This window comes from Eptesicus fuscus, chromosome 18 (assembly GCF_027574615.1).
Source record: "Eptesicus fuscus isolate TK198812 chromosome 18, DD_ASM_mEF_20220401, whole genome shotgun sequence".
NCBI lineage: Eukaryota > Metazoa > Chordata > Mammalia > Chiroptera > Vespertilionidae > Eptesicus > Eptesicus fuscus.
In genome coordinates, this window is record NC_072490.1 from 12,489,874 (window position 1) to 12,503,026 (window position 13,153).

Sequence of the window (13,153 nt, forward strand, 5' to 3'; positions counted from 1 at the left end):
CCAAATAAACAATGTTTATGTGGGCCACAAAAACACAAAAGCTTCAGTTTTCATAGAAACATAGGTTTATTTCAATAGATGCTGAATATGAAGGGCTGAAATAAATGAGTAATCGTTAACATAAAATAATAGAACATTTTGATGAAAATATTTTTTCTTGAGCATTAACTGACCAGACACTGAATAACTGCACAAATTAATAAGCGTAGCACAAATAAACCTATTTTTCTTGTTCTCTGAAAGGGAAATATTTCCTGTTGCACACACCAAACAAATCAGTCCAAGACTAATGACGTGGCAATCGGCTGCTAAAATATTCGCTGCTAGTATTAGTGGAGAGAAATGGTGCACCTGTGCATAAGGCATGTAGGGAAATGAATGCAACACGATTATAGTAATCAGTCTAGCAAACGTTGTAGTTCATTATTAATAACTAGTGGCCCGGTGCATGAAATTCATGCACACACGGCGGGAGGGGCGGGGGGGTCCCTGAGCCCGGCCAGCACCCTCTCCAATCTGGGTCCCCTTGGAGGATGTCCGATCCAGGGATTGGGCCTAAACCGGCAGTCGGACATTACTCTCACAATCTGGGACCACTGGCTCCTAACCACTCGCCTGCCTGCCTGCTTGATCGCCCCTAACTACTCTGCCTGCCAGCCTGATCGCCCCCAACTGTCCCCTGTTGCCAGTCTGCTCACCCCAACTACCCCCCCACAGGCCTGATCGCCCCCAACTGCCTTCCCCCGCCAGCATGCTTGCCACCAACTGCCCCCCTGCAGGCCTTATCACCCTCAACTGCCCTCCCCTCCTGGCCTGATTGCCCCTAACCACCTCTGCCTCGGCCCCGCCACCATTGCTTTGTCTGGAAAGACTTCCGGAAGTTCTCCCAGAAGGTCTCCCAGTCTAATTAGCATATTACCCTTTTATTAGTATAGATAATGTATGACAGGATATTGTAAAAATTAAGTTAATGAAATTTTTATTAAAACGTTTCTTACATACCGTTATATTGGCTGGGCCGCAAAAAATATCCATTGTGGGCCGCATGCAGCCTGCGGGCTGTGAGTTTGACATGCTTGCCCTAGGACATTATGACCCAGGTTTAAATCGCCAAATTATTAAAAGGCTACAATGTGCCCTAACCGGTTTGGCTCAGTGGATAGAGAGTCAGCCTGTGGACTCAAGAGTTCCGGGTTCGATTCCGGTCAAGGGCATGTACTGTGGTTGCGGGCACATACCCGGTGGGGAGTGTGCAGGAGGCAGCTGATCAATGTTTCTCTCTCATCTATGTTTCTAGCTCTCTATCCCTCTCCCTTCCTCTCTGTGGAAAATCAATAAAATATATTTTTTTAAAAATAAAAATAAAAAAAGGCTACAATGTGACTAAAAATAGTGCATTAGCTTGCCAACCTTGTTTAAAATTTTTCAAGGGGATCCCCCTTCAGGAATGTTTGAGGAGCCAGGTTTTGTTTTTTTGGATTTTTTTTTTTCTGAAATGATTCCCTTGCTATCAAACATGTGATAAGATTTTGACAAGTGCTCATAATCTAACTTTGCAATGTTTCATATCAGTGCCCAGCCACACAGTCTGGAACACTTAAGTACTGAAATTCTGTTAAGCCTCTTTCCAAAAATGTAGTCCTAGTTCAATGAGATGTGTGGAAAAACACCCCACAACGTGACTTCTTGTGATCCCTGAGTGGAATATAACCCTATCATTGCTTGAAGATCTAATTGTCCAGGAGCTTTCCATGGATTGCCTGAGAAGCTGCAGTTTGCACACTGCTTTTCCAGAAACGCAGTCTCTTTTGTAGACCCTTTTTTAAAAATCCTTTCTTGTTTAAAGTATTACATACAGTATTACAATGTCTCCTCTTTCCCCCGTTGACCTCTCCTCGGCCATCCCCTGTAGACTTATTTTTTTAAATGAAGTTCACCAAGAAAAGAGTTGAGCAGTACTTAATCTAATACTGCAAATTAGACCTGTTGTTTCTCAATATTTATCAACCATGTTCTGCCAAACATTTGTCTAAATGGCATTTACTTGCTGCTCACCAGTTTTATTTATTTTATTTTATTTTTTGTTTTTTTTAAAATATATATTTTATTGATTTTTTACAGACAGGAAGAGAGAGGGATAGAGAGTTAGAAACATCGATGATAGAGAATCATTGATCAGCTGCCTCTTGCACAACCCCTACTGGGGATGTGGCCGCAACCAAGATACATGCCCTTGACCGGAATCGAACCTGGGACCTTTGAGTCTGCAGGCCGACGCTCTATCCACTGAGCCAAACCGGTTTCGGCTGCTCACCAGTTTTAACCTGCATGACTTCATACCAGTTATAAAACAACATAGAGCCTGGCCAGTGTGGCTCAGTGGTTGAGTGTCTGACCATGAACCAGGACAGGAGATCATGGTTCCATTCCCGGTCAGGACACATGCCAGGTTGTGGGCTTTATCCCTGGGGGGGAGGAGAGGGGAAGCCAATCAGTGATTCTCATCATTGATGTTTTTATCTCTCTCCCTTCGTCTCTGAAATTAAAAAAATATATATTTTTAATGGGAGACTTAAACTTCTTAGTGACCACTTTTATTAAGATCAGTTATCACCGTACTAGCCTGAGAGCCTCAAGTTTAATGCTTTTGTAATTTGGAGCATGAATGTAAATAGACAAAGAAGGAAGCTCTTTCTTAAGAACCATTATTCATGCAACTAGAACCCTAGTTTGCATATAGTGGTGCCCATTCCTGAAAAATGCTTCTGTGTTTAGTGTGTTACAAAGGCTGAGGCAAAGGAATACTATTGTGACTTTATAAGTTAAAGATTCCTATTAGGCAATATTCAATACTCCCAAATAAGTGTATCTTCACAAAAATGAACATACAGATATAAATAACACCTTAAATCAAAAATTCAAAAACTCAGAATATATGTGGATGTAAAACAGAAAGATATGAAGTAGAGTTGACAGGACATAGAAGAAAAATTCAAGAAAGATCTCAGATACTCAGAAAAGAAGACTAAATTAAAATATCCAAGATGAAACAATTTTCACAGAAAAATAAGAGATATTGAGAAAATAAATTAAAACATTCAAGAAAATGAAATAAGGACAACGGTAAAAGTAATCACAAAAAAAGTAACTGGTAGAAAATAGGCAAAAGTGATTCATCATCCACACAGTTGGAGTCTCTAAATACACACACACACACACACACACACACACACACACACACAATAAAAGGGAATAGATATTTAAAAGAATAAATATTTAAAATCCAAAAATACCTTCCAGAAAGAAAAGAAGATATGAATCAACATAATCAAAAGGCACACCTGGAAAAATTATTCTGAAATAATTATTAGACATATCCTCGGAAAACCACTAGACTTTAAAGGTAATGGGGGAAATCCTCTGGGCCTGTAATCAAACAGATCAATGACTTCTAAATAAAAGGAGGAAGGCATTAGTCTTCTTGAGAACAATATACTGTATAAAGCAAGACAACAGTATAACAAAAACTAAATCAATGAAATTGAAAATAGGAAAAATCAACAAAATTATGAGAAAAAATCAACAAAAATAAAAAGCTGTTTTTTTGAAAAGGTTAAACTTCTACCCAAGCTAACCAAGAAAAAGAGAGAAGACAAACATTACCAATATTAGAAAAAAAGTGGAGAAACCTGACAAGCCAGGTGATCAAAGTCAATATCTACATTGGTAAATCATGTGCTATTTGTGATAAAGGGGCACTTTTCCCCTGTGGTTTTCTTCCTCAAAGCCAATAACATGAGAAAAACATAAGAAAAATTCCAATATAGAGGCATCATACAAAATATGTGACCAGTATTCCTCAAAACTGTCAAGGTCATCAAATGTAAAACATTTGTAGCCAGAGTGTGGATTTCAGAAAATTTAAAACATGACTTCCAAATTATTTCACTCTACTCCCATCAATCTGATTATGTGGCTGTCTGACTAATAAAATACGCTACAGAATAAAGATTCTGCAATAGTTTCTGGTCCTGGGTCTTCAGTGTTAAAGATGGCTAGGCAGACTTTATTCAGGAGCATCACAATAGGTATAGGGACCACTGCAATGTGATTTTGCAGTGGGAGAGACTGGGCTCAACTCCTTATGGGTAAATGGGCATTTAGAGCCCAGGTGCAGGTCGGGAGGCAGTGGATGGAAAAGTACTAAGAGAAAACATAAAGTTAGTAAGGGGAGTTCTGGGTAAACCCACCTTACAGGATTTTTGTTGTAGGAATTCCAGCAGCCCCAATTGAGGTCCCAGACAACAACCAAGATTGAGCTATAAACATGTGAGTACTGTTGACTGATGGTAAATGAATCAGAAGGCTTTGGCTAAAAATAAATATTTATTCAAGGGTCTTAGGGTTTGCAAACTAGACACACAATTAGGTAATATCCAGGATGTTCTGAAGAAAGAAGAAAAGCTTCTTGTAGTTAAAAGTACATTCTTGAGAAGAATCAGTCCTGCATTCTTAGCCTCTGGACTGGTCCAAGATTATAATCCTCAGGTGGTTTGGACAATGGATGTCAGGCAGTATGGATAATAGATGTCAGATGGTATGGATACTTGAATACTCTTTCCTTAGTCCTCCAGGATGTCTGGATACTCTTTCCTCAGTCCTCCAGGGGGTAATCAGAGGTTTATCTGAGGTTCGATGTATATGCAGGCATTAAGCAGGACTGTAAACGTCGAAAGTTTACGTTCCCAGGCTAGTTAAAACAAGAATAGAATCTTGTCTCCATTTCTCTGTTGTAGGTGGCTGGAACAGCACTGGGTGTTACACCTATGGGGTCAGACCAGACCTGGGTTCAGCAACCCTGGTACTTGAGTTCTGGCTAGGAAAGAATTCAGAGCCAAGACTCCAAATATAAGAGAACATTTGTACAAGTAAAGAAAGGGCCCTTTGAGTTTGGGAGTGAGGAAGCTAACGGTAACACGTATGGGGGATGGGAAAGGGGAAGAAGGGGAAAGGATTAAGGGAAAGGTGTGGGCATGCTCCAGGGAGGGAGAGCCTGCTGGGTCCTTTGTCCTAAGGGTTTTAAGGGTGGAGACTTTGGGGTAGGCCCCCAGGGAAGATTTCAATAGAATGTTCAGCAGTTTTCCAGGTGTGTCCTAGCAGGGTTGTGGCACCAGAGCAGGGGGTCATTATTCAATGCAGCTGGTCCTGAGGTCAGCTTTGGTGCGGCTTGTCTGATTTTGTTGCTTTCCTGGGCCTGGAGCTGAAATACAACTGAGGCCTAGATCTTATCTCTAGGGAGCCCAAACCACAAGACCAGCGATATGCTAGGGGAGGAAAGATCACCCTGGGGGCAAGGTCCCACCCTACAATTGTCCTCTGCTAGGCTCCAAGGACTTTCCACCGTGGTGACCCTCTATACCTGGCCCATCGTCCTTGTTCTACTCATGTCTAATTGCCTACCACACACACCTCAACCAACTTAATTTTCATTTGGCAGAATGACTATACCAACACCATTTTATTTCTTCTGTGTTCCTCAGTGCAGAAGCCCTTGAGGCTTAGCCCCAGTCATATAACTGCACCCTGAATAAGAAGCTCCTAGCTAAGACCAGTGAATCCGAGTACAATAAATGCAAGACAATAAATAACACGATTGCCAGCTGTTACTGCTAACGAACCCATAGCTTAACTCCAGCTCGCCATACTGCTCCCAGGAATCAGCAGTTGTGGGAACTCTTTCCAGAACCCTTTATTGGGACCACTGATTGACTTATATTCATGTCAATCAAGGTTTTTCTGCCCAATGGGCCTTTCAGTCCACAAATAGGGTGCGAGCCCATTGGCTAAGACTCCCACCCGCCTTCTCTTCTGTAGTGTGAGCAAAATCCAAAGACAACCCAAAAGACCATAGAGGAGTAATGCACCACAGGAAGTGGGATCTAGTGCGGTCCAATGAACTCCTTCTTTTGGCAGCAAATTCAGTCCTGGAACCCGCCCAAGAGGAAGAACATTCTGATTGGTTGTTTAGTACAGGGGCGCAGAGGCTCACGGGAGTTTCGACCAAGCACTCGCCTTTATTGTCCTGTTCGCCTGTCAATCAGTTAGCTTCTCAGGATGGACGAAAACAGACAGCCCTTTTGGCACCGCCTCTTCCTGAGCCGGGGTGAAAGGGCAGCCGGCCGCCTGGGCTGGGAACTTGCCGTGTGGGCGGGGTCGCGCCTCCCTGAAGGGAGAGTGCCTCCGCCGGGAAGCGCCGGGACTGTCCCGTGCGCGGGCCCTGCGGGGCAGGCCTGGGCCGGGGGGCAATCGCGGGGGCGGGGGCGGGGGCAGGGCCGGGGCGGAGCCGTAGGAGGCGGAAGCGGCGAGTGAGCTCGAGCAGGAGCTGTGGCGAAGCCATCGTCCGCGCCCGCGGAGCGGCGTCGGCGGGGTTGGCCGGGGCGGTAGAGCCTGGGCGGGCGGGCTGAAGCCCGGGGGTCGAGGCCGGGGAACCGGGGGACGGGCGGGCTCCCCCGCGCGCGGTCGTCGGAGCGGGCTGAACTCCCGCCCCTCCCCGCGCAGTCCGGGGGAGGATGCAGCCGGGTGCCCCGGGGCGGGACGGGCGGCGGCGGCGGCTGCAGCGCTAGCGGCGCCGGGGGTGGGCGGCGGCGGCGGCATGAGGCGCGGGGCCGGCGCCCGCGGGAGGGAGGCGCTGCCGGCGGCCCTGCCGCTCCCGCCTGAGCTCCTCGCCTTGCCCTGCCCGCGGGGCCCCGGCCGCTCTCGTGCCGGCCGCCGCCCCGGCCGCCGCTGGTGACCACTCGCCGCGCCGCGGAGGCTTCACCCGCGCCCTCCCCCAGGACGCTCCGCGGAGCTCCGGCCTCTTCGCCGCGCTCGCGGAGGCCGCGCTGCGCGCCGGGTGACGGCGAGGCCGGAAGATGGCCTGGGTGCTCAAGATGGACGAGGTGATCGAGTCCGGGCTGGTGCACGACTTCGACGCCAGCCTTACGGGCATCGGGCAGGAGCTGGGCGCCGGCGCTTACAGCATGAGGTACCGGACGCCCTGGGCCGGGCGGGCGGGCGGGCGGACGCCTCCGTACCCTTGGGGAAAGGCTTGCAGGACCCTGGGCCTTTGCCAGGCGCGGCTGCGATCAGCGGTGCCCCGGGCCTACCCGGCTCGGGGTCCGGGCCTGCCGCGTGGCCGCCGGGGCCGTGCAGCCTCGCAGGCCTCTGCCCACCCCGGTGGCGGGCTTGAGAGCGCGGCCCTGCAACCTTGGGCCCCGGCAATGGCTGAGGGTTTCATTTTTTGCTGTAAAACACGCCCGGCTGTTACAAACGATGGCTTGGGTTGATGGGGAAGGGGTCTCATTTCCTTGCAAGTGATTTACGGGCCACTTAGAGCTGGAATACGGGACGAAATGTTAGGACTTTTATTGGGGAAAGTACTTCTCCAAAGTTTGGATAATCAGTTCCTACCTACTCTGTTCTACATTGTAGTCTTTCCTAGTTGCACATTTTAGTCACGTGATTCTGTGTGACAATAGCCACAGGGGAGAAAAGCACATCAGCAGTAGTTACGGTTCTTTGTCTCAGATTGAAATTTTTCATTTTGGGGACTCTACCCTCTTAGGCTTCTTCCTTTTGAAGACGCCTTTAAGATACAGTGAATGCACCACAAACAGTAGTTTGTGGAGTCTTCACCGCCTGTATCGGCAGCCATTCATTTCGTTGAAATTTGAGGGCTTGAAACTGATCTGAGTTTCGTCTCCGGCCTTGATCCTGAGCAATACTGTTCTTTTAACTCCTGTCAACTTGGCAGCTCTTTATTTCTTAACTGCTTTTTTTTTTTGAAATTCAGTTTTACATACTATAAAGTCGCCCCATTTAAAGTAGGAAACGCGATGGTTTGGCAGCTTTTTGTTCATGCGAACTAAAGTGAGATATTTATTCCAAATGGGTTCCTTAAAGTAATGCCCTGAAGTGCTGTCCAGGTGCCCAGCAGCCTCCATACATGTCACTGCTGCTCTCGGGGAGGACAAATGTCCTGAAGAAGAAAGACTTCTGGGTCAGTGTAGGCCTGGGTTGGCGGGGGCTGCTCCCTGAAGTAATTAGGCTTTTAAGTCTTATAAACAAATAACTCTCAAGAAGATGGAGGTGTTAGAGGAAGTGCTTGAAGGAAAGCCCTCGTTCACCAGTCTCTGACCCTGATTCTGTCTGTGCTGGTCTCTCTGAACTTGGCACTACTTCTCTCTGCAGTTGTGCAAGTGGATGAGGTGGCTTGTTGTTTTGGAGCAACTGTTTCAGTTGTTGAGGAAATTGAGCTACTGAAAGTCATAGGGTCAGCCCAGATGGGAGTGCTAGAGGCAGTGATTGCCTGGGGAAAAGGTGGCCTCCGGCTTTTCCTGGAGACCTGGACTTGCCCTAAAAGGAATAGGAGGGCAGGTGAAACAAATTCAATGTGTCTCTTCAGTTGCTTCTCAGTTACCAGTTATGACAAAATGTAAGTTTGCTGCTGAGAGCATTGTTTATCGAGTTATTTTGAGCTTTTATTTTTTTCCCCAAGAGTTCTGTTTGTTTTAGTGATTTGACCAACTAATGAACTTTTATTTTGTGCAAAGGAAGTAAAATATTGATGTTAAACCTTTCCCTGACCTTTTTTTTTTTAAGTAATGTGTGATATCTTTGTAATTCTGTGTTTTTTACAACACTTCTCATGGGGAAACTTTTCCCCTTGAATGCTTTTGGTTATTGGTGATACGGTATGTGTCATTTAATCTAAAATGTTCAAGTATCTTTGAAGGCAAATTTTGGTTATTTTTTTCATATATTTTGGGTATCCGTTTGCTCCTCAAAAACTAAAAGGAACCCATGAGAGTCCTTGCCTCTTGCAAATTCAAGACCCTTTATTTGAGATTCAAATTTAGGAAATTGCAAAATTGACTTGACCTGGAGAAAGTCTGAGTGCTTTAAGCTGTGCTGGCTTTCTTTGCATTGCATTCCCCACCTGGACCTGGAGCTCTCTGCGGGCTCGGTGGGTCTCAGGAATGCCCAGTGTCCTTTCACTGCATGGCAGTCCCTTTTCCTCTGGTATCAAATGGGAAGTAAGGGCTACTGATGCTTGTCCTTTCATTTGTTCTCTCAAGTTCAAGAAGTAAACTTGCGCTAAACTTGAAATTATTTGAAAAGGGACTTTTTTTCCCCCTTGATTTCAGAGAAGGAGGAGAGGGAGAGGGAGAAGCATTGATCTGCTGCCTTCTGCACGCCCCCTACTGGGGATGGAGCTTGTAACCTGGGCATGTGCCCTTGACAGGAATCTAAACTGGGACCCTTCAGTCCACAGGCCCATCTATGCTCTATATCCACTGAACCAAACAGGCGAGGGCTGAAAAGTGACTTATTGATAAAAGTTTACTTTGTAGGCAGCTTTGCATTTTCCTTTCAAAGTGGAGTATGCTTACTGTATTTGATTTTTGGATGACTTAAAACAAGAGGGATTTTTAAAGACTTCTTTTAGAAAATGGTTTCTTCAGGTTTTACGGTACCTACTTTGAAAGAGATCCTTTTTCTCAATTGTCTGACTTAACTTAAAAATATATTTGCATTAAATGATGTAGGTGGATAGTATTGGGATATGTTGAGGCTAATTTCTGGTATTACCTTTGCTGCTCTTTTTTACCTCCTTTTGTGTATTGTGTTCTTCTGTGTGTATTGTTGTGAGATATGAGCTGCTTCAGATTTTATAGAAAATGAGGCAGGTTACAAAGAGTTTTTAAAATCTCTGTTACAACATCAGGATTCTAGAGATGGATGAAGAGACCCTAGAAAACCAATAGACCAGTCCTTTCCTTATAAGTGAGTAAGCCTAAGCTCATAGATGTTAAGTGATTGGCCCCAGTGGCCTGTCAGTGGCACTACCATTCCAAATGAAGGCTCAGCTCCCACATGCTGAATGCAGGCTGAAACTCATCTGAAATCTGGGTCATTCATGTTCTGTGACGTAAGGACCAGGTAACTAAGTAACTTAAACTTCTAGTAGGGTCATTTGGACCACTGGTAATTTTCTTTCCATCATTGTTCACATGAAATTATAATCTGTAGCATGTTACTTTTCAGGATTTAAGAAATAATACTGGTCTGGCCGTTTTGCTCAGTGGTTAGAGCAAGGCCCGCAGACTGAATCGATTGCGGTCAAGGGCACGTACCTGTGTTGCATGCTCAATCCTCCTGGTCCGGGTGCATGTGGGAGGTAACCAATCAATGTGTCTCTCACATAGATGTTTCTCTCTCTCTCTCTCTCTCTCTCTCTCAAAATCAATGGAAAAAATATCCTCGGGTGAGGATTAAACCCCCCTCCCCCAAAAAGAAATAATGCAACTTCTTTAGATTACACATAAAAACTTTGATATTAAATTATTACCTTACAAAGGACATTGGTCTGCCCTGTTAAACTTCCCTGTAGTATAAGTCTATTGAAGCAAAAGTTACACATTACAGATTCTGTAGGAGGTGCACTCATAGTTTACAAATTATTTGCTAAATCAAAACTGCTTTGAGGTGAAGACAAATTTCCTCTATTGATTGATTGGTTAAAATGCCAGTGTACAGACTTTGTGAGGTAATGGGGAAATTTCAACTTGATCAGTTTTAAGTTAGTGAAAGATTACTAAGGATATGGTTTATTATGTAGCTATTAATAGCAGATGTTTTTCTTTTGGTCTCATGCTAAATAAAACAAAGGGTTCTTGAGTAGGTGACATGTCTTGGAAGTATAGAAAAATTTTAGGATCAGTGAAATGTTAAAAATTTATTATAGTGGTGCCTGAGACTACTTCCAGAATTGGCAATAATTCCTATAAAACTTCTCATTTCAAAGTTTAAAATCTTGTTCTGGCTTTAATCTTGGCTGAATTATAAGAAAGAATTTAATAAGGTATTGATTGAAACCATATTGATTTCAGATCATATTGTTCATATTGGTCTTTAAATGTATTACCTTCAAACGGATTGGCAAAAAAAAAAGCCAGATAAATGATAAGGCTTTGCCTGTCAGAGCGTCTCTATCACACTTTTTTGTTTGTTTACAACCATTTTTAAAGTGTGAAAACCATTCTTAGATCATGGTTGTACAAAAACAGTCTGGCTGTATTTGACCCTTGGGATGTAGTTAGTCAACCCCTGCTCCAAAAGATAGATGAATAATAGGCTTTGATTGCCTCGAGAAAGATTTGCTGCGTATTGAAATCTTATATTCAAGAAATAACTTTTATATAGACTAACAAATGTCAACTAATTAACATACATTCTATTTGTCCATAGATTTTGTGTTCCGTTTCAAAAATTATAGTGTCCCCTCTCCCCACTAAAAACAAGATTCAATGCTGTTTATATCCTTCATTCAGGGCTGTTTGAAATGTGACAGCTTATTGATAGGGTCTCATAAATTTGATATTTTATTAAGGTGACACCTGTCAATTTGCCAAGACATACTTAAACATTTGCTATTGGTGGAAATACCATCTGATGCCTCATCTTTGTTTGCTTTAGGTTCTGTGACTGAATTTAGAAGGAGCTCTGTAACAATTATTTTGCTTGCTTTGGTACATGACTAATAGATGGATATGAAACAGATCTGTGTTGAACCTTGGTGTGGCAATCTCTTTTAAAACTTGCTGAGTTTTTTGGAGTTTGTGAAATTGTTATCTTGAGATATGGACTACAAAAGAACTAGCCGAAACTGGTTTGGCTCAGTGGATAGAGCGTCGGCCTGCGGACTCAAGGGTCCCAGGTTCGATTCCGGTCAAGGGCATGTACCTTGGTTGTGGGCACATCCCCAGTAGGGGGTGTGCAAGAGGCAGCTGGCCGATGTTTCTCTCTCATTGATGTTTCTAACTCTCTATCCCTCTCTCTTCCTCTCTGTAAAAAATCAATAAAATATAAAAAAAAAAACAACTAGTTTTTATTAAGTGCAACCGCATTTTTAACTTAATTTTTTTATTCTTAAATGATTTTAGATTTACATCTTACAGAGGTAGTCTAGCAAGTTGACATGAACCCTTTACCCAGTTTCTCCTACTTCCATAACCAGAGTACAATTTTTTTTTATCCTCACCCGAGGATATGTTTTTATTAATCTTAAGAGAGAGAAGGGGGCGGAGGGAGGAGACATTGATGTGAGAGAGAAACATCAAATCAGTTGCCTTCCTTATGTAGCCTTAACAGGGGATCGAACCCAAAACCTTTTGGTATATGGGACCATGTTCCAACCACCCCGCCAGGGCCAGAGTACAGTTTTAAAAGATGCCATGGTGCAGTACTGTTCTGTAAAGTACAGAATTTATTTGGTTCACGGTTTTTCGTCTGGTGTCCTTGTGATCTGGGTTTCAATCTCGGACATCATTGCGCTTAGTGTTTGTCTCCTTCTCTTTGACAGTCTTGATATGTAGTGGTCAAAGCTGTTGTTTTTAAACATGAAAAATAAAATTTTGGAAGCAAAGCTAGAATATACCTGTGAATACTGTTTTGAGTTCAGAGGATCTCTTGTCATTTTAGCAGAATGACTTTGAGTAGGATCACTTCTTGGTGTCATTTTCACTCATTTATGGATTACTTTGTCTCAATCTCAAATTACTTTGTCTCTAAATAGAATAGTATGCTGTGTTTTTTTGTAGTCCTTTCATAATCAATAAATTTAAAAATTTACTTAAAATAACAAAGGCCTTTAGCGCTAACCGGTTTGGCTTGGTGGATAGAGCGTCAGACTGAAGGGTCCCAGGTTCGATTCCGTCAAGGGCATGTACCTTGGTTGCAGACACATCCCCAGTAGGGAGTGTGCAGGAGGCAGCTGATCGATGTTTCTCTCTCATCGGTTTCTAACTGTCTCTCTCCCTTCCTCTCTGTAAAAAATCAATAAAATATATATTTTTAAAAAATAATAAAGGCCTTTATATTACTGGGAAGTGGGAAGTAGCCATCTCCTAATAATCTCAAGGCCCCTTTTCCTACTTTCCTTCTCTTTTACTTTATCTCCCTCTCCCTCTCAATGTTTCCTATTTAAAATATTATTCTCCTAAATAAAATATTAGTGAAAAAGAGTGGCATTGTCTTACGCTTTTTGCACTTCTTTTTAATATCTCACTTAGAAAACAATTCTCATCTGCTTTTGGAATATATTGTTTTGGTT

General features: G+C 43.6%; 2 protein-coding genes across 8 annotated transcripts in view; one reads left to right on the forward strand and one right to left on the reverse strand.

Annotated features, from left to right (window-relative positions):
- Positions 1 to 13,153, reverse strand: part of CRTAP (cartilage associated protein) — a 209,038-nt gene that overhangs the window by 39,177 nt on the left and 156,708 nt on the right. The window lies entirely within an intron of this gene.
- Positions 6,343 to 13,153, forward strand: part of UBP1 (upstream binding protein 1) — a 47,353-nt gene continuing 40,542 nt past the window's right edge. For 3 of the 7 annotated variants that reach the window (XR_008554478.1, XR_008554479.1, XM_054708088.1), the window contains exon 1: positions 6,343 to 7,024. Coding sequence is in view for 5 of the 7 variants with exons in the window: in XM_054708088.1 (XP_054564063.1) it covers positions 6,912 to 7,024 (113 nt within the window). In the remaining 2 variants the exon portion in view is untranslated. The remainder of the gene's footprint in view (positions 7,025 to 13,153) is intronic. The other 4 variants (XM_054708086.1, XM_054708087.1, XM_054708084.1 and 1 more) reach the window with 3 other exon arrangements.